The 23529-nt window shown below is 45.6% G+C and overlaps 1 protein-coding gene and 1 long non-coding RNA gene across 2 annotated transcripts in view; one reads left to right on the forward strand and one right to left on the reverse strand.

Annotated features, from left to right (window-relative positions):
• The window catches only part of LOC136482737 (uncharacterized), a 251724-nt gene that overhangs the window by 98010 nt on the left and 130185 nt on the right, over positions 1 to 23529 (reverse strand). The gene's annotated exons all lie outside the window — the stretch shown is intronic.
• Positions 422 to 9456, forward strand: LOC136483923 (histone-lysine N-methyltransferase ATXR6-like). The gene is made up of 6 exons (XM_066481093.1): positions 422 to 884; positions 1052 to 1144; positions 8315 to 8535; positions 8618 to 8718; positions 8981 to 9193; positions 9297 to 9456. Exons 1-6 carry the CDS (start codon positions 422 to 424, stop codon positions 9454 to 9456), a joined length of 1251 nt encoding a protein of 416 aa, XP_066337190.1.

Genomic DNA, 23529 nt, shown 5'->3' on the forward strand with positions numbered 1-23529 from the left:
ACAAAAAAAAGGAAATGGAAGCGAGAAAAAGAAAGCCGGTGGTGTGGTGTGGTGTGGTGAGCGAGAGCCAGAGAGAAACGACGAGAGAGTTCGGCAAGGGCAACGGTCTCCTCGCTCGCTCGCTGGCGGCCGTCACACCTGGAGACGAGAGTGACAGACTGGCCGTAGCAGCCCGCAGCGCCTCACGCGTCACGCGATGCGGCGCAGGCCTCTGGTGGCTCTGACCGCAGCCTTCTTCCCTTCCGCTACACATGACACATCTGCTACCAAAGCGAGCGAGTCCACCATCGACGACCCCCGTTCTCCTCTGTCGTCTTTCCGTCTCCCTCTCGTCAGGCTATCTCGCCCACCGAGAGGAGGAGAGACCGAACCGCGACGCACGCACCCGGCACCTCCGCGCGCTCCTCTCCTATCCGCCGCCATGGACCCTGCCACTCCGTCGTCATCCCCGAGCTCGCCACAGCTAGGGCTTAAGCGCACGACGGCGTCGACACTGGAGGAGCCCCTGACGCCGAAGCGCCACTGCTCCATGGACGACGTCATGAGCCGGGCGCCCGCCGTCGACGCGCCGCCCCCCGTCGCCCGCGCGGCGTCTACACTAGAGGAGCCCCTGACGCCGCAGCGCTACAGCTCCCTGGACGACGTCATGCGCCGCGCGCCCGCCGTCGACGCGCCGCCCCCCGTCGCCCGTGAGCGGGTGTACACCTACTACGAGACGCTCCTCTGCGAGACCTGCGGCTCCGCCGACCGCGAGGACGACCTGATCCTCTGCGACCGCTGCGACCGCGGCCACCACACCTTCTGCCTCCGCCCCATCGTCTCCCAGGTCCCCATCGGCCCCTGGTTCTGCCCCATCTGCACTCCGCCCATCCAGGCCCCCAAGAGTGCGTCTTTGGTCTTTCCCACCCTCCTCGCCATCCTCCATGGCTCCATCTCGCCATTTCCCTCCCCCTCTCTCGTATCTTTTCTTTATCTTCTACCTTGCTGCCTCGTTGTGCTATCGTATCGTATCTCACTGCTTTTCCTACTTTTTTTTCTGGGGCATCTTTAGGTTTCCCGGTGAACGAGAGGAAGATCTTCAATTTCTTCGGGATTCAGAAGGATGAACAGGATGCCCAGGCCGCCGAATGTAAGCCCTCCAAGGGTAATTCCCCTCATTGCTTGCGCTGGATGATCCATGAAGCAGGTAGCGGCTTCGCTATTGTTGAATTCGTTTTGCTCATAGGTTACTTTTTACTTGTTCTTGGTTATTTTGCATTCTATTATTATTTTTCTCACTCTGTCTAAATGTCCTCGCTCCTACATATATTGTCATCTGTACACCTTCGATGTGCCGAGAGCCATGCTAGCAAAAGTTCCTGTTATTACGTCATTCATGTCCTTTCTGAGTGCTGTATGTTTGATTATGCAATTGTATTGACTGCACGATTTGATGATCGTTGCAGCATTGCGTGCAAATATCAAGGTTTGAAATAGCCGGCTAAGCCATTTAGCTTTCTATGTCTAAAAACAGGCTATAGCCGGATATAGCGGGCTATAGCGGCAGTTAGCGTGCTAACTTGTACATGGAAAAATTTAGCTAAATTCTTCTTAAACAGCTATAGCTGAAGATAGTGGAGGCTATAGCCAGAGATTTAAAACCTTGGCAAATATACCCGTGAATTGGAAACTCTAGGCAACATACATAGAATACATGCATTTTACATTCAAATATGGCGCTACTGATTCATATGTCAAGAACTGTTTATATACTTTGGATAATGAACCCATCAAGATAGTCTCCAAGCTCAAGGCTTAAATATTGGTGACTTGCTCTCCACCTATAATGATTATCTTGGTGAGTTCATTATCCAAAGTACAATCCTTCCATTTCACGATGACCAAACTGTCAATCCCACAATATGAATGATCTCTGAATATGCCGACCTAGACCACAAAAGAACAAGAGCCTCAGGATGCTTAGGTGGAGATAACAACCACAGTTTGTACCAACTAAAATCTCTATTTTATATGGTTTTTTTCTCTCTATGCCATTTGGTGATTATGTAACCCAAGTGAACAAAAACTAATATGGAGCATCACCCTCGACTCTAAGAAGCCTGAAGAGAAGGCAGTAGGCATTGGCATATTTTAAAATCAGTTAATAGTTGTTGTTTATCCTACTTATCAAGTTGTTTTAAGTGAAACATGCCACCCATGAATAATGTCGATTTAATACTATATCAGAAATTCGGAATGTTTTGGAAAGAATCACATATACCTGCATACATCTGACCATGTTTATCTACTGCCCTGAAAAATTGATACTTTTTCTTCTGAAATGCTGCGTTTTGCAGCTCCCTCCAAGCACCCAGCTTGTACAGTAATTTTCTCAGCAGTAACAACCTGCAGCTCAAGTGCATTTTGTTAAGACTATACAGATACCATATGTAAAAGAAAAGGAGTGAAAAAAAAAGTTATCACAAGTCTAGACAATTTGATGTCAAACAAGAGACCTATCAAATAAGCCGCACAAACATTATAAATTTGTTTTATACTTTGTGGCTAATGGATACACATGGTACTGTATAATTTTCTGACATCAGAGATCGTCCTTTCAGAATAAATAGTATGAAGGCCTGGGTTTCCATGCTAGGTTGTTAGTAAACTTGGGACCATAGCCACCTGCCTATTTCCAGTTATCTGACGTGTCAAAAATAGATAGCCAAGCAGAGACACACCCTTCAAAACAATATGCCTATAAGTGCTGGAATCTACACATATACATGATCATATAGTAAGGAATGTTTCATTCCAAATTAATTTAATAACGGACCATAATGAATTAATGATTGCAGCATAAATGGCTAACAGGTGCTCCATAATATATAGTTTCAGAATTAGTTCAGTCTCATCAGGAACTCTATTTTCAATAATCAAAAAAGGTATCTTTGAGCTCTTGTATCATTCATTAAACTGAATCAGGATATGATACAGCCAATCAGGATAAACATCACGACTGGATTCACGGACTCATCAGTCCACAACCTCTAGACCAGGGCTTGATATCACCTCCTGCATGAAAATGGAGTAATCAACTCCAACAGTTTACATGTTCAGACCATTTATCTAAGCAGCTAGTATTTAAGTTACCTGCCCATAGTCGTTGATGCCAATAAAATCCAATTTATCACATATGCTAGCTAGGGGAAAAGGGTCAATGAATTAGCTATTGAGACAACAGCAACATCCATATAGACCATATAGGGCCAAGCAACGGCAAAGATTGGCCTGCAAACCACACATCACATACCCAACCAAAACATGGACACACATCCATAAACGCGGTGCAAAAGGGGTAGTTGCAGGAATATAAAAGCATAGACTAATTGTTAATAAATACTAAAGAGTTGTAAGATGATGTGAGAAAATAGCAAGCACATGTTGGTTCGTGAGTGCAAAATGAAATAAATCTCACTTCATTATATGTGAAATTTAAAATGCTGGTGACAAAAAAATGATAGACAATAACTTGCACGTTTAACAGAGGATATCAAACACAAGAGCGGATCTCACAGGCGGAACCTCGGCCACGATCTTGACAGAGCCTGGCAGTGCTGCTCGCCAGGTGACCTCATGAGCTCCGGAATCGTGCTGTTCCCAGCGACGTGCAGCCATCTGTTGCCGCTGCGTGGCCCTAACGCTCACGGCTTCCTGAAGGTGGAAGGACGGCGAACGCAGAAGGAACATCGGCATCCATAGTGGCCCCCACAATGGCTGGTCCTTGCGGACCTCCTTGGGAGGTGCTTCAACTGCTTTTCCCTATCGCACAGGTCTGCTGGCTGCCATTCGAGCCCGCGTTGCTATGTCTGCCACGCCTCTGAACACTGATCTTACGCTTGTCCGCGCCGGTGGGTCATGGTAGCGGCCATGTCCAAGCCAACAATGGTCTTGCGCCGATCTCTTCGACTGCCCTAACCGCTCCTCCGGCACCTCCTCTGGAGACCATGGCTCCCTACCCCGACAAGCTAGCTGGGGAGCAAGGCGGGGGGGGGGGGGGGCGGCATCATGTGCGCGATGCCGTTCTGCAAGCAACAGCGCCGGTCAGGCTCCTCCCTCCCCTTCTTGCCCCACTGATAACAGGGACGAGGGATCTGGCGAGGCCCTTCCGCCAAGTGATGACGATCGCACTGTGACTGACAACCGCCGACCCCGGAAGCCGCGACGTGTCATCGATCGGTCTGTGAGCATCGACTAGAGGGAGGAGGAGCTCAGCTGCATTTTTGTCATTTCTGTGGTCACCGAGCGGCAAGAAGATCTGTCTAGGCCCCATTGCAGCTACGATTGCTCGGTGGTTATCGCTCGATGGTTTGAGATATTGAGGCTCTGCTAACCCTACGTCGTTGCGGGCCATCGAGCTTCCTCCTAACCCTGCCAAGCGAGGAGGCAGCGGCGAGGTTCTAGAACGGTGGCCGACCAATCATCGCCTTGTCCTTTTGCCTACATGTCATGTTTTGGACCCGCTTCCTACACTCAACAGAGGCAACTCTACCATTCGCTGTCGAGGTTGAGCCTGTGGTATCCAAGCGCACGCCTGGGAGGTGTCAATGGCGGAGCAGCTCTTGGATGAATTTTGCTGGGTTAGTGATTCCCATCCAGACAATGCCACCCACCAGGATGTTTTCTGAATTGCGGCCTAGTGTTCTTGCCCTGGAAACATTCCAGCAGAGATGGATCTCGATATCATTGAGAGCCATTAGTGGCTGGCAACGAAAGGCAAAGGCGCACGCTAACTAACCCCATTGAAATTGCCATGGTTCCTTTCGATCAACTGCTGGCCACCATCTCCTCCACCAATGATGATCATGGGTGGTTGAGATAGCAATGACACTGGCGTTCTCGGTCAGCTACCATGCTGGCGCAGGAGGTGCCAAGGAGGGCAGCGGTGGCCGATGGAGTGCCTTGTATCTTGGTGCATGCTGGGTTGGGTCCACCGGTGGTTTGCAGTGGGCACGTGGCGGCAGCTTTGGACAAGTCATTGGAGCACGCCCTCGTCCTTCAGCATGACACATCAGATATTAGTGCCAGCATTGATTCCTCGGAGACCCCATTGCCCGTGGCGGCTGTGGCGTCCTCGCCAGCTCCCGAGGAGCCCACCCCTTCAGTCAGCCCAGTTCCTAGGGCGGATATACACGCATGTCCTGGCATTACTGCTGTCTCCCGTTCCCAAATAAAACGCTCCAGTGAGTTGCGTTCGTTTTTTATCGGCAGTGTAATACGTATACTGTAATAATATCTACAGGTTCGATGCACCTGCTAACAGCTAGCAATTGTGATTAGTGAATATTCCTGTTAGTATGCCAGTCACTTCTTTTTGGGTCTTTTATGTTTTGATTGTACAATTGTGTTGACTGCATCATGAGTGGAAACAGGTGGGAAAGCATTACCGGACAAACATTTAATATGGGTTAGTTACACATGCTTTTTAAGTAGTAGCGACAATTTGCAGCTCAAACAAATATTGTGTTTCACTTTCATGATCATTTATGTTTCTATGGATTGACTTATTTCTGCTCCTTGTATTATATGTATCCTCTTGATTTTCTTGGCTGCATTCATTTAGCCTCAATAACAATAGTTTCCGCCTTTGGATGTATTGTATTAGTACACAACGCTCCAGTGAGTTGTGTTCTATTTGTTTGTTTTTTATTTGGCAGTATAATACTGTGATCTCTATGGTCATAGGCGGGAACTGTTCTTTATGGCTAGTACTACCAGATTTTCATGTTAGTATGACAGTGTCTTTTTTGGGTCTTGTATGTTTGATTGTGCAATTGTATTGACTGCATAGCTTGCCCAATCCTCGCAGCATTTTCTGCAAATGTGCCATGTGAATTGGAAATTTTAGGCAACAAAAAAAGGGGGTTTATATTAAAATGTGATGTATTCTCTTACATCACAACTAGAAATTGGCGAGATAGCATTACTGGACATGCCTTTTTAAGTAGTTATGGCAAGTTGCAGTCCAAACAAATCATGTGCTCCACTTTCTAAGTCATTTATGACTGTATGGATTGACTTATTTCTAGTTCTGGTATATCTGTGACCTAGTGTATCTTGGCTGTATTCATTTAGACATAAAAATAGTCCCCGCCTTTGAATTTGTTGTATTAATAAAGGGTCCAGTGAGTCGTGTTCTTTTTTAGTTATGGGAGGCTCAATTACAGTAGTTTTTACAGGTTTGATGCAATAGATAATTACTAGCAGCAGTGAATATCCTTGTTAGCATGCCAATCATAGTCACATCCTTTTAGGTCTTGTATGTTTGATTGTGCAATTGTTTGACTGCATGGGTAGTCGACTGATGCATCATTGCGTGGAAATATACCATGTGAATTGCAAAGTCTAGGCAACAAAGAATACAATTACATCAAAATGTCAAGTGCCCACTTGCATCATGACTGGAAATTGGCAGGAAAGTATTACGGGACCAAAATTTAATCTATGTTAGTCATACATGCTTTCTATGTATCAACGGCAACTTGCGATTCATTTTCTAGATCATTTATGGTTGTAAGGATTTACTTATTTCTATTAGCGGTATATGAGTACCCTCCTGATCATTTTGTCTGCATTTATTTAGCCATAAAGAATAGTTCCCGCCTTTGACCTGTCTGTAACAAATCCATATCTGTGTCATGTATTTGTTCGTTTATGAGTGGTTCAGTTACTTTAATTTATTTGTCTAAAATGTGATCGGTGATGCACAGCTAGTGGTAGTGGTTATTCCTTTTAGTATGTCAGTCACATCTTTATGGCTCTTGTATGTTTGATTGTGCAATTGTATTGACTGCATGGCCATCTGATCTAAGCAGCCTTGCCCTGCAATATCCCCTGTGATTAGGAAATTATAGGCAGCAAAGAGTATGATTCACTACGTCAGAACTACACTTCCCCGCCGGTTCAAAATACCCCATCACTGCCGGATTTTGAACCGGCACAACCATACCGGCAGTGATGAGAGTAAGCTATCACTGTCGGTTCCTACAAACCGGCAGTGTTCTTCAACTTCACTGCCGGTTCTTTACACAACTGGCAGAGTTCAGTTCCACCAACACTGCCGGTTCATAAGACCACCCGGTAGAGTTCATTTCCACCAACACTGTCGGTTTGTGTTTGAACCAGCAGTGTTATCGTACGAATCACTGCCGGTTTGTGACAAGAACCGGCAGTGATGGCTAAGCCAACATTGCCGGTTTGTGGCTCCAGCCGGCAGTGCCATCATTGCCGGTTTGTTGTTACCCGGCAGTGATGTTTACGACAACACTACCGGTTTTCTGCTAACCGATAGTGATGTCACGTTCGCATTTTATTGTTTTATAATTTATTTTAATGGTGGCTGCAATCACAAAATCCTAATTATCGAATAATCTTAATGAAAACATAAGCATAAAATTAAAAGCTGAGAACACATACTCGCAGTTGTAGGCTAGAAGTATGTGGGTTTTGTTCTTCATCTTGAATTCATCGAAAACAGCAATCAATCTCTGTTTCAGGTCTTCCACGTCACATCCTTGGAGGCCTAGACATGTCTTCTCATTGACTCGCAAGGGGTCCAAGAAGCCTATGCTATCCCATTTGCTTTTTAGAATGCAAAATTTTGCTATACACCTACATAAAATCTTGGGAAGTGCTTAAAAGTTAACAATTTGTGTCCGGAGAGAGTAGTTAATTGTAATATCGTGCATGTAGGGTACTTACATAGTCCACAACGTCAACATTTGTGTATCGAGAGAGCGTTTCTGGTATAGCTGGAACATACACTCCCACTCGACATCGAATTTCTCTTTTTCACGATAATTAAAAACATGTGGCGAACGGATAATAACCTCAAAACCAAAGTCCTCTGTCTCTGTTGTTAGCATCTTGTCAGTGAAGTTGCAGAGTTTGCACCTCTGCTGGCTGATGGCCATTGGGCCATATAACCAAAGGTCATCTAGGAATTAGGGGATTAAGGAAGAATTGAGTTGTTATGATTAGAGCCTCATAGGGATGGTGATCAGGCTTATTTCCCTGCCATCATTGCTAGTTAATTTATCTAGATTCACATCTTGACTAGAAATTGGTGGGGATCTAACATTCAGCGTGTGTTAGTTTTGCATGACTTTTAATTAGTAATGGTAACTTGTGGTTGAAACAAATCATGCAGTTTTCTTTTCTAGATCATTTATGGTTGTACAGAAATGGTATAGAGAACAAATATAGATAGATTAAGAACAAAAATGGATGTGCTTGTTTTGGTACTAAATCAAGTAATTAACTTAATGTTTCTTAGATGCAAGGCGAAGGAAGCGTTCTCTTGTGATGCACAAGAAGAGGAGGAGGATACTGCCATTTGTTCCATCTGACGATGGAGCTAGAAGACTCAAACAACTAGCGTCTCTGGCCTCTGCCTTGACTACTTCCAAAACAGAGTTTTGTAATGAACTGACTTATATGCCTAATATGGCTCCTAGATCTTCCAATCTGGCAAGATTGGAGGTAGGCGGTATACAGGTTAGAAAATCTTTTAACATGAAATTCTGTAATAACCATTTGGTGTTTTGTTGTTCTAATTTTGCTCTCCTCGACTTTCAAGGTTCTGCACAAAGAGGATAAGGAAAGTTTAGAGCTATGCACAACCATGCAAAAAAGAGGCAAATTTCCTCCACTTCTCGTGGTCTATGATTCCCAGGAAGGGTACTATCTTGAACTCACTACACTCAGCTAATTACTTATTGGAAACTTGTCTATTTAATTCATAGTTTGTGGTGTTGCTATCCAATTTTACCATTCGTGTGCATGCCACTGGAACTTGTGTGTGCAAGACTGCTTGCAGCGTTCCAGTGTCACACACTATACACACAAATTGTGAGAGCAAAACAGTGGACTCTATGGCATACACACACACTTTTTCCTTTACATTTTTAGTCAGAAATGACGCATGCATATATATTTCCAGTTTCACTGTGCAGGCTGATGGCAACATAAAGGATATGACCTTCCTAGCTGAATATTCTGGGGACGTTGATTATCTAGAGAACAGAGCAAACGATGATTGCGACTGTCTTATGACGCTCCTCCTATCAGCTAATCCTTCACAAAATCTGGTCATTTGCCCTGACAAGCGGGGGAACATTTCCCGTTTTTTCAGTGACATCAATAACCACACACCGTAAGTTGTTTGTTTTGTACCCATAAGTTCAGTTAGCAACTGTTGTACTGTGTTGTCACCTCAAAGAAAGGATGTGTGTATTCTAACTTCGAAACTGTTACAGGGATGGTAAGAAGAAGAAAAATGTCAAGTGTGTGCGGTATAACATCGATGGGGAGAGCCATGTCTTGTTGGTGGCCTGTCGTGATATAGCTTGTGGTGATAAGCTATATTACGATTACAATGGGTATGAGCATGCGTATCCCACACACCATTTCCTCTAACATAACCCCAATAGTTCTAACCTGACCAGTAGTAAAGGAGGCTTGGTGAAACACAGCTTTGCCACCCAAGAGATCATAATGACAGAAATTGATAAGTTCCTGTGAAGTAGTACCCTAATTCAGTTATAGGAGCCAAGAGGAATCATCATTGTCCCTGCACTCAAGATGAATCTTCCCATTATTATTTTTTTTATTCTAGAGATTTCTACCCCTTTTGTGAGAGTAAATAGTTGTCTATGTGTCTCCTATTTATTAGAATGTTAGAAAATGAAGAAGAATGTTGTAGTAGAGTTAACTATTGTGTTGTTGCTGGTTAAAGGTACATTTCGAGTATTGAGAAATGGATGGATGTGCAGTTGGCCATATCTATAATGTTCTTTCTACTTTTCAACTGTTGTGATTGTGCTCCTTACACACACGTGTAGGATGTGTGTGTTGGTGTGCACTTGTGGCTCTTCTGTCTGGTCCGGTGCAATGTCATTACTTTGCCTAGCAACTTGCATGCCCAAAGCTTATTTTATGGTTGTACTTATGGCCGTATGGGTTGACTTATTTCTGTTGCCAGTATATGTGTATCCTCTTGATTACCTTGGCTGCATTAGTTTAGCTATAAAATTAAAGATTAAAGATTCTTGTCTCTGGCCTTTCTATTATAAATCCATGCTGGTTTTGTTGCTTATTGCTGGATGTATTAATGTTGGCTCCAGTAAGCTGTGTTCCATTCATTTATTTATTAGTGATTCTATTGTTGTAACTTATTTGTCTAAAATGTAATCCACACATGTTAAGAGCTAGTGGTAGCATATATTCCTGTTAGTCAGTCACATCTTTATGGGTGTTTTGTTTGTTTTTGCAATTGTATTGACCAGATGACTAGCTGATCAATGCAGCACTGCATCACTGAGGAATAGGAAATTCTAGTTGACACAGAATATGGTTATGTTAAAATGTGATCACTCACGTCCTGAGTGGAAAGTGCGGTTGATTATACTTTTTAAGTAGTGGCAATCTGCTGTTGAGAAAAATCATACTTTCAACTTGTAGATCATTCATGGATTGTGTGGATTAACAGATTTCTGTTGAGGATTTATGTTACTCACTTAAATCATGACTCAAAATAGGTGGGAAAGCATTACCAGACAAATATTCAATCTATGTCAGTTGTGCATGCTTTTAAAGTAGTAAAAGCAATGTGTTGTTGAAATAAATCATGCTGTTCTCTTTGTACATCATTTATTGTTGTACAGTTTGACTGATTTCTGCTGTAGTTATATATCCACAATTATGTGCATTCATTCAGCTAGCCATAAAAATAATTTTGCCTTTGGTTTTTCTGCATCAAATCTACATTGTGCTGTTTCTATTGATGGTAGTCAGTTTTGTCAATATAGGCTCCTCCAAGCAGTGTGTTTCTTATTTATGAGTGGTTCAATCACTCAACCCTCAAATATAGCAAAATACCTCAGATAGGCTATTATTCAATTGGATTGTAATTTGGGAGAGGGAGTGGGGGTTGTACCTTAGACACATGCTAAGTCTTTTTACTGTAATTACTTTGTTAAGATATCATCATTACACGTCTGATGCAGAAATTCTTGTTAGTATGCTATTATGCTTCATGTTTTTCAGTAGTATAATAATGGCAATTTGGAGTTGAAAAAATCGTGTAGCTCACTTTGTTCATAAAGGTTGTATGGATTGACTGGCTTCTGTCATGGGTATATGGTTCGTGTGTACCCTCTTATTAACTTGGTCATGTTCATTTAACCATATATAGTTCCCGCCTTTGGCCCTTGTCTTTTTATTTTATTTATGTGCAGTTCAACTTCAATAGTTAGCATTTATAAACACTTGGGGTAATAGCTTTTATGTTAAGTGTATGAACCATATATCTCAAAGATATTGTAAAATGCAAAATTTGATGCACAGGATTGCCTATTGGTAGCTAATATTTTACAAGGTTTGGATATTTTTTAGATTGCTAAGTGCATGAGCCATATATCCTGACCCGACTTCGACCTATTCGCTGACTTTGTAGCAGAGGCAAACACCTTGCCAGACATCGTCACCTAACGGCAAGAGATCAACCAGGGCCTTGTTGGGGCAGCTTGGTCTATGTACGATGGTTTCGTGCTGCACCGCGGCTGCACCTTTGTCCTAGACTCCTCAAGCTGTGGCCTCAGCTCCTTGCCATGGCCCATGGTGCTAGCCATGAGGGGGTGTAGAAGACACTCCGCATGTATGCCTCATTCTATAGCCCGCATGTCAGTAGGTGAGTGCAGGACTTTGTGTAAGGGTGCTCTGTCTGCCAGCACAACAAGACCGAACACCTCCATCCCACAGGCACTACGGGATACAGGAACTTTGCTGAGTGCCAGGGGCACTCGGCGAAGCCCCAAAAACACTCGGCAAAGGGTTTGCCGAGTGTTACACTTGGCAAACGACACTCGGCAAACCCGTTATCGGCAAATGCATGTTTGCCGAGAGTTTTCTGTCGGGCACTCGGTAAAGACGTTGCCGAGTGCCCAAAAAACACTCGGCAAACTTTTTTTTCAAAAAAAATACAAAAATGACACGCCGACACCACTCCCGCACCACCAGCACCGCCACCGACACCACCATCCACGCTGCCACCACCATCCACGCCCACACCATGCCGCATCCGCCACCATCCATGCCGCCGCCACCATCCACGCACGCACCACGCCGCATCCACGCTGCCACCACCATCCACGCCCCGTCCCTGGATCTCGCTGGCAATTTCAAGGGGAAGACAGCTCACAGACGCCGATGGTGTTTGCCCGCTCACCTCTTGGCGTGCTTGGGGTCGAGGAGCGCGAGCTCGGCGAGCTTGTTGTCGGGCACGGCCTTCTTGGCAGTAGCCCGGCAGCACGGAGGACGGCGCGGACTCGCCCTCGAACAGGCGACGTGGCCCCGTCCATGGAGCTGCTCGTCTTGTGCCCCGCCACGCCCCCGCCTCCTCCGCCGCCTCCTCCATGCAGCGAGAGGACCGTCGAAGAAGGCGGCGTCGAGGCAGAGGCTCCGCATGTGCGCCCTGCTCGGTGGCCTCGGCACCGCAGACGCCGGGGAAGCCGCCTGTAGCAGCGGCTGCTGGGGCGGCGGGGCCTGGGGCTGCGGCATCGGGTCAGACACCGTGGGCGAGTCGTGGAAGAAGGGAGGGGCTGGATCCGGGAGAGGGAGGGCCAGATCCGGCGGCGCCGGATCTAGGAGAGGAGGGGAGGGGCGCTGGTTCTGGGAGATGAGGGGAGGGGGCGCTGGGAGAGGAGGGTAAGGGGCGCCAGGAGAGAGGGAGGGGCGTCGAGAGAGGAGGGGATGCCGGCGAGGGGAGGGGTCGCCGGGAGAGGAGGGGAGGGGCGCCAGCGAGGGGAAGGGACGCCGGGAGAGGAGGGGAGGGGTGCCGGCCGGGATTTCAGTGGAGGGGGCGCCGGCGAGGCGAGACGAGGGGAGGGAGGAGGTGCGCCGGTGAGGGCCGGCCGCCGGCGGGGAGGGCAGGGAGAGGGAGCTAGGAGGGGGCGCCGGCAGGGAGGTGCACGCGGTGTGCGGGGAAGGCAGTGGAGGGAGGCGGAGGTTTATTTCCAAAAAAAATTATTTCTTTGCCGAGTGTTCCCGATCTGAACACTCAGCAAAGTTTTTTTTTTATTTTTTCCTTCTCTTTCTTTTTTAGAAAAAATGATTTTATTTCTTTGCTGAGTGTTCTAGATCTAAACACTCGGCAAAGTTTTTTTTTCATTTTTTCTTCATCTTTTTTTTCCAGAAAAAAGATTTTATTTCTTTGTTGAGTGTTTTTTTTACACTCGACAAACCAGCTCTTTGCCGAGGGTTTTTTTTTACACTTGGCAAACCGCCTCTTTTGCCGAGTGTTTTTAGCGCAGCACTTGGCAAAAAACGTAGTCGCCGAGTGCCCGAGGGAATACACTCGGCAAACATAAAAACACTCGGCAAATTTGAGGATTCCGGTAGTGAGGCCTGCTGCAGGCACTGGACATGCGCCACTCCTAGGCTGACATTGTGATGGACTTCATTTAATGCTTTCTGAATGTGGGTGGCAAGTCGGTGGTCTTGATTATGGTCGACCGCTTCTCCATGTACCTGTACTTCATCGTCCTCGGCCACCTCAGCAGTTCGACATTAGTCGCCCATGCCTTCTTCGACCATATGGCGTGGCTCTATATATAGGATCCCATGCTCCATCATTAGTGACAGGGACCCAGTCTTTACCAGATCCTTCTAGACCGAGCTCTTCCATCTGTATGATATGATATCATGTTCCTCCCAAGCTCTGCGTTCCATCCACAAAAGGATGGCTTGTCAGAGGCTAGCAGCCACATTCTCAGCATCTACATGCATTGCGTCATCGGTGATCGGCCACGGAGTTGGCTGTGGTGGCTGCCTAGGCCAAGTTCAGCTACAACTTGTCATTCCAGACAACTCTCCACACAACGCCGTTTGAAGTGGTGTATGACCGTCCTCCGCTGACCCTGGCATCCTAAATGGATTGAGGTGGATACATGGTCATCCAAACAAGGCATTACATATAGTATACACGATACACCTCTCCACTGGTAACTGACAATTGAAACTTGACTAGATTCAAAATTCAAAAACCATGAGCTCCGATGGGAGCTGTGGGCATTTGATTTTGGTGACAACAATTGCTTGTTGCTACTCATTAATTTTTCGGCAAAAGTTGGGTTGGTGTTCGTCATCCACGGTTTTTTTAGCAACAGACAAACTAGACGAGTTGGCACATTAATTTTTATTTCAGAGTTCCACAACAATATATAAGTGCCCTGCTGATTCCACCTGGGAGCCGCTGGAGGAGTTCAAGTCCACTTATCCGTCATTATAGCTTGAGAACGAGCTGTTCCACAAGAGGAGGGTGGAAGTGTTGCATACACTTTCATTAATTGGCAAGCAAAACATCAGGAAGAAGAAGGGGCCAGGGTCCACTAGTAGCTAAGGCCGATCAGGTTATCAGTTGTTGGAGTATTGTTAGCATCTTGTTAGTAAGTTAGCACTTGTCAGTGAAGTTAGGGAGTTTGTTAGTGCCTCCGCTGGGTGACGGCCATTATGCCATATAAGTAATGGCTGGCTAAGCATTAGGGGATTAAGCAAGAATTGATGTTATGATCAGAGCCCTAGGGATTTCCCTGCCACCATTGCTAGTTTAGCTAGATCCACATCTTGACTGGAAATTGGTGGGGATTTAACATTCGGTATGTGTTAGTTATGCGTGACTTTTAAGTAATAATGGCAACTTGTGGTTGAAACAAATCATGTGGTTTTCTTTTCTGGATCATTTATGGTTGTACTTATGGCTGTACAGATTGACTTATTTATGTTGCTAGTATATGTGTACCCTTTTGATTACCTTGATGCATTAGTTTAGCTGTAGAAGATTCCGGGCTTTGGCCTTTCTGTAATAAATCCATATTTTTGCTGCTTTTATCGATTATTGCTAGATGTATTAATACAGGCTCCAGTAAGCTGTGTTCAATTTATTTATTTATGAGTGGTCCAATTGTTGTAATTTCTTTGCCTAAATTGTAATCCACACATGTTAACAGCTAGTGGTAGCAGATATACCTGTTAGTCAGTCAGGTCTTTATGGTTATTTATGTTTGTTTCTGCAATTGTATTGACCGGATGACTAGCTGATCAATGCAGCATTGCATCCCCGGTGAATAGGAAATCTAGTTAGCAAACAATATGGTTATGTTAAAATGCGATACTCACATCATGAACGGAAAGTGTGGTTGATTATGCATTTTAAGTAGTGATGGCAATGTGCTATATTGAGAAAAATCATGCTTTCACCATGTAGATCATTAATGGTTTGTATGGACTAATTGATTTTTGTTGAGGGTCTATGTTACTCACTTAAACCTTGACTCGAAATAGGTGGGAAACCATTACCAGGCAAATATTTAATCTATGTTAGTTATGCATGCTTTTAAAGTAGTAACAGCAACGTGCTGTCTAAATAAATCACGCTGTTCACTTTGTACATCATTTATTATTGTACAGATTGACTGATTTCGGTTGCAGTTATATGTGTACGCTGTGCCCTCTTGATTATCCACAATTATGTGCATTGATTTAGCTAGCCATGAAAATAATTCTGCCTTTGGTTTTACTGTATCAAATCCACATTTGTGCTGGTTCTATTGATGATAGTTAGTTGTGTAAGTATACCCTCTTCTAAGCTGTGTGTTTCTTATCTATGAGTGGTTCAATAACTCAACCCACAAATAGAGCAAAATGCAACAGCTATGCTATTAGAGCAACTCCAGCAGGGCCTCTACCTGAGCCCCCAAAGCTAAATATGAGGGCTCAGGCCAAAAACGCAGCTCCAGTAGGGCCCCCTACTAGAGCCTCCAAATTGGGTTGGGCACCCAAATCTCTCCCCGAGACCCAATTCCTATTGGCCCAACACCCCAGCCCCCATCCGCGCGCGCTGCTCCTTCCCTCCATCCGCATGCGCACGCTGCTCCAGCTTGGCATTCCCTCCCCTACCTCCAGCCGTTCCCTCCCCTACTTCCGACGACCCTTGCCCTCGCCTCCCCTCAGGTCGTCGAGATCCGGCTCCCTTCGGTGGACTGCTCGTGGAGGTGGAGATGGAGGTCGCATGGTGCACTGCTCACGAAGGTGGAGACGGAGGCAGCCATGGCATACTGCTCGCGAAGGTGGAGACGGAGGTGGCCATGGCGCACTCCACCCGGCGTGATTCCCTCACAGCCATGACCGTGCCTCCCTCCGTCGCGCCAGCACGCCCTCCTCTCCGACGGCTCTAGCTCCAGCCCAGAGCTCCTCCTCGCCCAGATCTCCCTCCCGCGACACCTCCACCTGTACGCACTCCCCCAGTGCAGGGCCGGCTCCTTCCCCTCGCTGGCGCTTGGCCCTGACGCTGATGGCTTCCTGAAGGTGGAAGGACGGCGAACGCAGAAGGAACATCGGCGTCCACAGTTGCCTCCACTATGGCCGGTCCTTGCGGACCACCTTGGGAGGTGCTTCAACTGCTTTTCCCTGTAGCAGAGGTCTGCTGGCTGCCGTTTGAGCCCGCGTTGCTATGTCTGCCACGCCTCTGGACACTGATCTTACATTTGTCCGGGCCGGTGGGTCATGGTGGTGGCCATCTCCAAGCCAACAATGTTCTTGCGCCGATCTCTTCGGCTGCGCTGACCGCTCCTCCAGCACCTCCTCTGGTGACCATGGCTCCCTACCCCGACAAGCTAGCTGGGGAGCAAGGCGGGGGGGGGCATCACGTGCGCGATGCCGTTCTGCAGGCAACAGTGTCGGTCAGGCTCCTCCCTCCCCTTCTCGCCCCTCTGATGACGGGGAGGAGGGATCTGGTGAGGCCCTTCCGCCAAGTGATGACGATCGCCCTGTGACTGACGACCGCCGACCCCAGAAGCCACAACGTGTCATCGGTCGGTCTGTGAGCATCGCCCGGAGGGAGGAGGAGCTCGGCTGCACTTTGGTCATTTTTCTGTGGTCATCGAGCAGCAAGATCTGTCTAGGCCCCATTGCAACTATGATTGCTCGGTTGATATCGCTCGGTGGTTTGAGATATTCAGGCTCTGCTAACCCTACGTCGTTGCGGGCCGTCGAGCTTCCTCCTAACCCTGCCAAGCGAGGAGGCAATGGTGAGGTTCTAGAATGGTGGCCGACCAATCATCACCTCATCCTTTCACCTACACATCATGTTTTGGACCCGCTTCCTACACTCAATAGAGGCAACTCTACCATTCGCCGTCGAGGTTGAGCCGTGTGGTATCCCGGAGCACGCCTGGGAGGTGACAGCGGCGGAGCAGCTCTTGGATGAATTTTGCTGGGTTAGTGATTCCCATCCGGACAATGCCACCCACCAGGATGTTTTCCGAATTGCGGCCTAGTGTTCTTTCCCTGGACACATTCCGGCAGAGATGGATCTCGAGATCATTGAGAGCCATTAGTGGCTGGCGACGAAAGGCAAAGGCGCACGCTGACTAACCCCATTGAAATTGCCGTGGTTCCTTTCGATCAACTGCTGGCCACAGAAGGCCACCATCTCCTCCAATGATGATCATGGGTGGCGGAGAAAGCAATGACACTGGCGTTCTCGGCCAGCTACCATGCTGGCGCAGGAGGTGCCAGGGAGGGCAGCGGTGGCCGATGGAGTGCCTTGTATCTTGGTGCGTGCTGGGTTGGGTCCACCGGTGGATCGCATTGGGCACGTGGCGGCAACTTTGGACAAGTCATTGGAGCACGCCCTCGTCCTTTGGCATGACACATTGGATATTAGTGCCAGCACTGATTCCTCGGAGACCCCATTGCCCGTGGCTGCTGTGGCTGCCTCGCCAGCTCTCGGGGAGGCCGCCCCTTCAGTCAGCCCAGTTCCTAGGGCGGATGTACACGCATGGCCAGGCATTACTGCTGGCTTCCCATCCCAAATAAACGCCTCGGAGGTTCCCCACAAAGCCTCGGAGGTTACCCGCGCGGTTGATTATATTAGCTGCATTCGTTAGCCATGACGATAGTTCCCGCCCTTGGATGTATTGTATTACGATAAAAGGCTCCAGTGAGTTGTGTAATACGTATACTGTAATAATATCTACAGGTTCGATGCACCTGCTAACAGCTAGCAATCGCGATTAGTGAATATTCCTGTTAGTATGCCAGTCACTTCTTTTTGGGTCTTTTATGTTTTGATTGTACAATTGTGTTGACTGCATAGCTTGCTGAACGTTGCAGCATTGCCTGCAAATATGCCCCTGTGAATTGGAAACTCTTGGCAGCTAAGAATACAGTTTACGTTAAAATGTGACATTTGCTTGCATCATGAGTGGAAATAGGTGGGAAAGCATTACCGGACAAACATTTAATATGGGTTAGTTACACATGCTTTTTAAGTAGTAGCGACAATTTGCAGCTCAAACAAATATTGTGTTTCACTTTCATGATCATTTATGTTTCTATGGATTGACTTATTTCTGCTCCTTGTATTATATGTATCCTCTTGATTTTCTTGGCTGCATTCATTTAGCCTCAATAACAATAGTTTCTGCCTTTGGATGTATTGGATTAGTACACAACGCTCCAGTGAGTTGTGTTCTATTTGTTTGTTTTTTATTTGGCAGTATAATACTGTGATCTCTATGGTCATAGGCGGGAACTGTTCTTTATGGCTAGTACTACCAGATTTTCATGTTAGTATGACAGTGTCTTTTTTTGGGTCTTGTATGTTTGATTGTGCAATTGTATTGACTGCATAGCTTGCCCAATCCTCGCAGCATTTTCTGCAAATGTGCCATGTGAATTGGAAATTTTAGGCAACAAAAAAAGGGGTTTATATTAAAATGTGATGTATTCTCTTACATCACAACTAGAAATTGGCGAGATAGCATTACTGGACATGCCTTTTTAAGTAGTTATGGCAAGTTGCAGTCCAAACAAATCATGTGCTCCACTTTCTAAGTCATTTATGACTGTATGGATTGACTTATTTCTAGTTCTGGTATATCTGTGACCTAGTGTATCTTGGCTGGATTCATTTAGACATAAAAATAGTCCCCGCCTTTGAATTTGTTGTATTAATAAAGGGTCCAGTGAGTCGTGTTCTTTTTTAGTTATGGGAGGCTCAATTACAGTAGTTTTTACAGGTTTGATGCAATAGATAATTACTAGCAGCAGTGAATATCCTTGTTAGCATGCCAATCATAGTCACATCCTTTTAGGTCTTGTATGTTTGATTGTGCAATTGTTTGACTGCATGGGTAGTCGACTGATGCATCATTGCGTGGAAATATACCATGTGAATTGCAAAGTCTAGGCAACAAAGAATACAATTACATCAAAATGTCAAGTGCCCGCTTGCATCATGACTGGAAATTGGCAGGAAAGTATTACGGGACCAAAATTTAATCTATGTTAGTCATACATGCTTTCTATGTATCAACGGCAACTTGCGATTCATTTTCTAGATCATTTATGGTTGTAAGGATTTACTTATTTCTATTAGCGGTATATAAGTACCCTCCTGATCATTTTGTCTGCATTTATTTAGCCATAAAGAATAGTTCCCGCCTTTGACCTGTCTGTAACAAATCCATATCTGTGTCATGTATTTGTTCGTTTATGAGTGGTTCAGTTACTTTAATTTATTTGTCTAAAATGTGATCGGTGATGCACAGTTAGTGGTAGTGGTTATTCCTTTTAGTATGTCAGTCACATCTTTATGGCTCTTGTATGTTTGATTGTGCAATTGTATTGACTGCATGGCCATCTGATCTAAGCAGCCTTGCCCTGCAATATCCCCTGTGATAAGGAAATTATAGGCAGCAAAGAGTATGACTCACTACGTCAGAACTACATTTCCCCGCCGGTTCAAAATACCCCATCACTGCCGGATTTTAAACCGGCACAACCATACCGGCAGTGATAAGAGTAAGCTATCACTGTCGGTTCCTACAAACCGGCAGTGTTCTTCAACTTCTCTGCCGGTTCTTTACACAACTGGCAGAGTTCAGTTCCACCAACACTGCCGGTTCATAAGACCACCCGGTAGAGTTCATTTCCACCAACACTGTCGGTTTGTGTTTGAACCGGCAGTGTTATCGTACGAATCACTGTCGGTTTGTGACAAGAACCGGCAGTGATGGCTAAGCCAACATTGCCGGTTTGTGGCTCCAGCCAGCAGTGCCATCATTGCAAGTTTGTTGCTACCCGGCAGTGATGTTTACGACAACACTACCGGTATTCTGCTAACCGATAGTGATGTCACGTTCGCATTTTATTGTTTTATAATTTATTTTAATTTATATTTTTTTGTGGAATCGGGTTTCGCTTTATATACGCTACTTAGACGACAGGTGCATCAATATTAAACATTACAAATGTTACGGTTACAGTTCAAATTTTCTTATCAAGATCTCGATCCCTCAAAATAAAAAAAAAATGTTCTCGGACTTCACAGATTGTGCAATGCTTCTCGAGCTTCTTACAATAATCTGGCGAGCCGCTCTGGGCCATACTGGTCCTTGAACTTCACAAATTGTGCAATGGAAAATACTCCATCTTTTTCCAATACCTCGGCTAAGATGAATTTTGTCGGCTCCGATCGCAGCGCGATGATCTCCATGTCTAAGAGCCTTTCGTGGTTATATTTCTTGCGTTGTCGTTAAAAAAAAGATGATATACAAAGAGGAATCGGTAAATCATTTTGTTGAATGATTAACAGACATAAATGAAATGGGGATTATACACACCAACTTATTGGCTTCTTCCAATTTCCCGCCGATGTAGGGAAGCATTGCCCACATTACATAAAACCCGCACTCATTGTTTCCCGCCGGCTGTTTTAGGTACTTCCCCTCCATTTCGACAACCTTGAATGGGACCTACGTCCCACCGATATGTCTTCTTCGGACATGAGGACCATTAAAAGGAGAAACGTTAGAAAGCGGTATGTGTGATTAGAAAATAATATGTTATTAGGATCGCTTACTAAATCAGCACTGCCACCAGTGCATCCAGATGATGAAATGGTTTTTTCTTTGAGTCCCACACCTCGATCAGATTTTTGGCAAGATTAACACAAATGAAGACGAAATGGTGGATGCAATCACAAAATCCTAATTATCGAATAATCCTAATGAAAAAAGAAGCATAAAACTAAAAGCCGAGAACACATACAAGCAGTTGTAGGCTAGAAGTATGTGGGTTTTATTCTTCATCTTGAATTCGTCGAAAACAGCAATCAATCTCGGTTTTAGGTCTTCCACGTCACATCCATAGAGGCCTAGACATGTCTTCTCATTGACTCGCAAGGGGTCCAAGAAGCCTATGTTATCCCATTTGCTTTTTAGAATGCAAAATTTTGCTATACACCTACATAAAATCATGGGAAGTGCTCAAAAGTTAACAATTTGTGTCCCGAGAGAGTAGTTAATTGTAATATCATGCGTGTAGGGTACTTACATAGTCCACAACGTCAACATTTATGTATCGAGAGAGCGTTTCTGGTATAGCTGGAACAAGCACTCCCACTCGACATCGAATTTCTCTTTTTCAGGATAATTAAAAACATGTGGCGAACGGATAATAACCTCAAAACCAAAGTCCTACATCTCTGTTGTTTGAGCCATGTAATATTCATGCAACTTGCGCATACATGTTGTCAAATTTTTATACTCGTGATCGGGAACCAAAAGATTGCTCCTTTCATACTTCATTGCCAGTGTTGCTGTCCCTTGTACATCATAATAGATGGTTGCGACTTCTTCCATGGTTAATTCGGGGTTGTCTTCGATGAACTTCTGTATCTTCCTTAAATCTTCATCGTGTATTTCATCGGCTCTTGTTGTAGCGTACTGATTCTGTGTTTGCCTTTCGAATTTGGACTTCAACAAAAATGGAGGCAGTGAGGCACAGAGATTGAAGAAACTAATACAATCTTCCTTTGAGATGTGTGCTGTAAATTTTCCTTCCATCAAGTTTGTAACACTACCACTGAACGACCTTTTTTCTTTTTTGTTGGTCCACTTTGGGAGCATTAGCGACCGAATCCAAGGACCCTTTCTGCGACTGCAAGGATGCCTTTGATCTTGTTTTGGCCTGAGGTGGAGGAGGAGGAGGATGACGATGAGAATTCTGTTTTCCTAGGGCCGATGAAGATGGAGGAGGAGAAGTCTTCTCTTTTCTCGGGGTTGATGAAGATGGAGTCGGACGAGGAGGAATAGAAGGAGACCTATGTCTTCTCGGGGGTGATGGCAAGGGATGACGAGGGGAGTGATCTCTGTTGGGAGATGGTGAGTGATCATCGTGGGTGGGCGAAGACTCGCAATTGTCCTCATCATCAGAGGACAATTGGTGGTCAAGCTTAATGAAGTGCTTGCGCCAGGCCACTTGAGAGCCCTTGTTATGACCAAGTTTTAGCCTGTCTTCCGCTACGGAGTACTCAATGTGTATCTTATTATACTTCTTATCAAGTATTCTATCAACGGTGACATAAGCGTACCCCTGTGGAATTGGGCGGCCATTAATGGTCCCATCTCCCGTAGGCTAGGCCTGGCCGAGTGCCACCTTGTCCTTTGTCCATTCCTGATGGATGTACAACTTGACATTGATGGGTTCAACGATGCTGTCCACTGGATGAGGAACATTCGCATCTTCTTCGTTGAGTGGGGCCGATCCACAGCTGCTGCGACCCCTAAACTATGGGCTAAAGGCAGTACGAGTACAGTTTTGTGGTACTCCTGACCCCTTGGACAGCAAAATTTGCTAGACTCATGCTTCAGCAGTCGCCTCAATCCGTGCATCCATTCTTTCTTCCATCTCTTTTAGTCGTCTCAAATACTATACCTCCTGATCTACTCTACCCCTCGAGCAGCTCTGGTAAGTGTTAGATTCTTGGGGGAATACTAGTGTCCAAGGAACAACATCGGTTCCTCTAGTGCGACCAGGGTGCTCCTTGGTTCCGAGTGCTTGGGTGAGCACATCTTTCTCCCTATTAGAAGTGCGAGTCCCTTGCCTCACCTCCTCAATTACCTGGGAGATCCTCAGGATGAGTTCGCTCATGGGTTGATTTGTGGAGCTAAATCTCCCATCCTCTACGTGGCGTACATTCCTCCCCATACAGTATATTACCGATCTTGGGTCCTAATCGGTAGTCTCAACCTGAACGCCTTCCTTAGAAAGGCGATCCATCTTTTTAAGTTCTGCTTTAAATTCTGGCTTCTTTTTGGCATAGCCACGAGAGCCAAGATGATGAGGATTCATCACTTTCTGCGAGTCATGGCTGTGACACGATCATGGTTAGTTTTGGTTGCGGACAACTACTAATAGCATATGTTCATATATATATATAATATGTTTAATGCAAAGTCTAATAATAAGTCCACATACAACAAAGTCAAATAATAGCATATGTTCACCTAGAACAAATTCATTATTTGATTGACCACATACAACAAAGTCCACCTACTATTCTACGAAACTAAGCCTACATCAACTTCCAAATAAGAAAAGCAATGACCATAGCCATAAATAAAAGCATGACATCTTTCCAAGACC

Source organism: Miscanthus floridulus, chromosome 9 (genome assembly GCF_019320115.1).
Source record: "Miscanthus floridulus cultivar M001 chromosome 9, ASM1932011v1, whole genome shotgun sequence".
NCBI classification, from domain to species: domain Eukaryota; kingdom Viridiplantae; phylum Streptophyta; class Magnoliopsida; order Poales; family Poaceae; genus Miscanthus; species Miscanthus floridulus.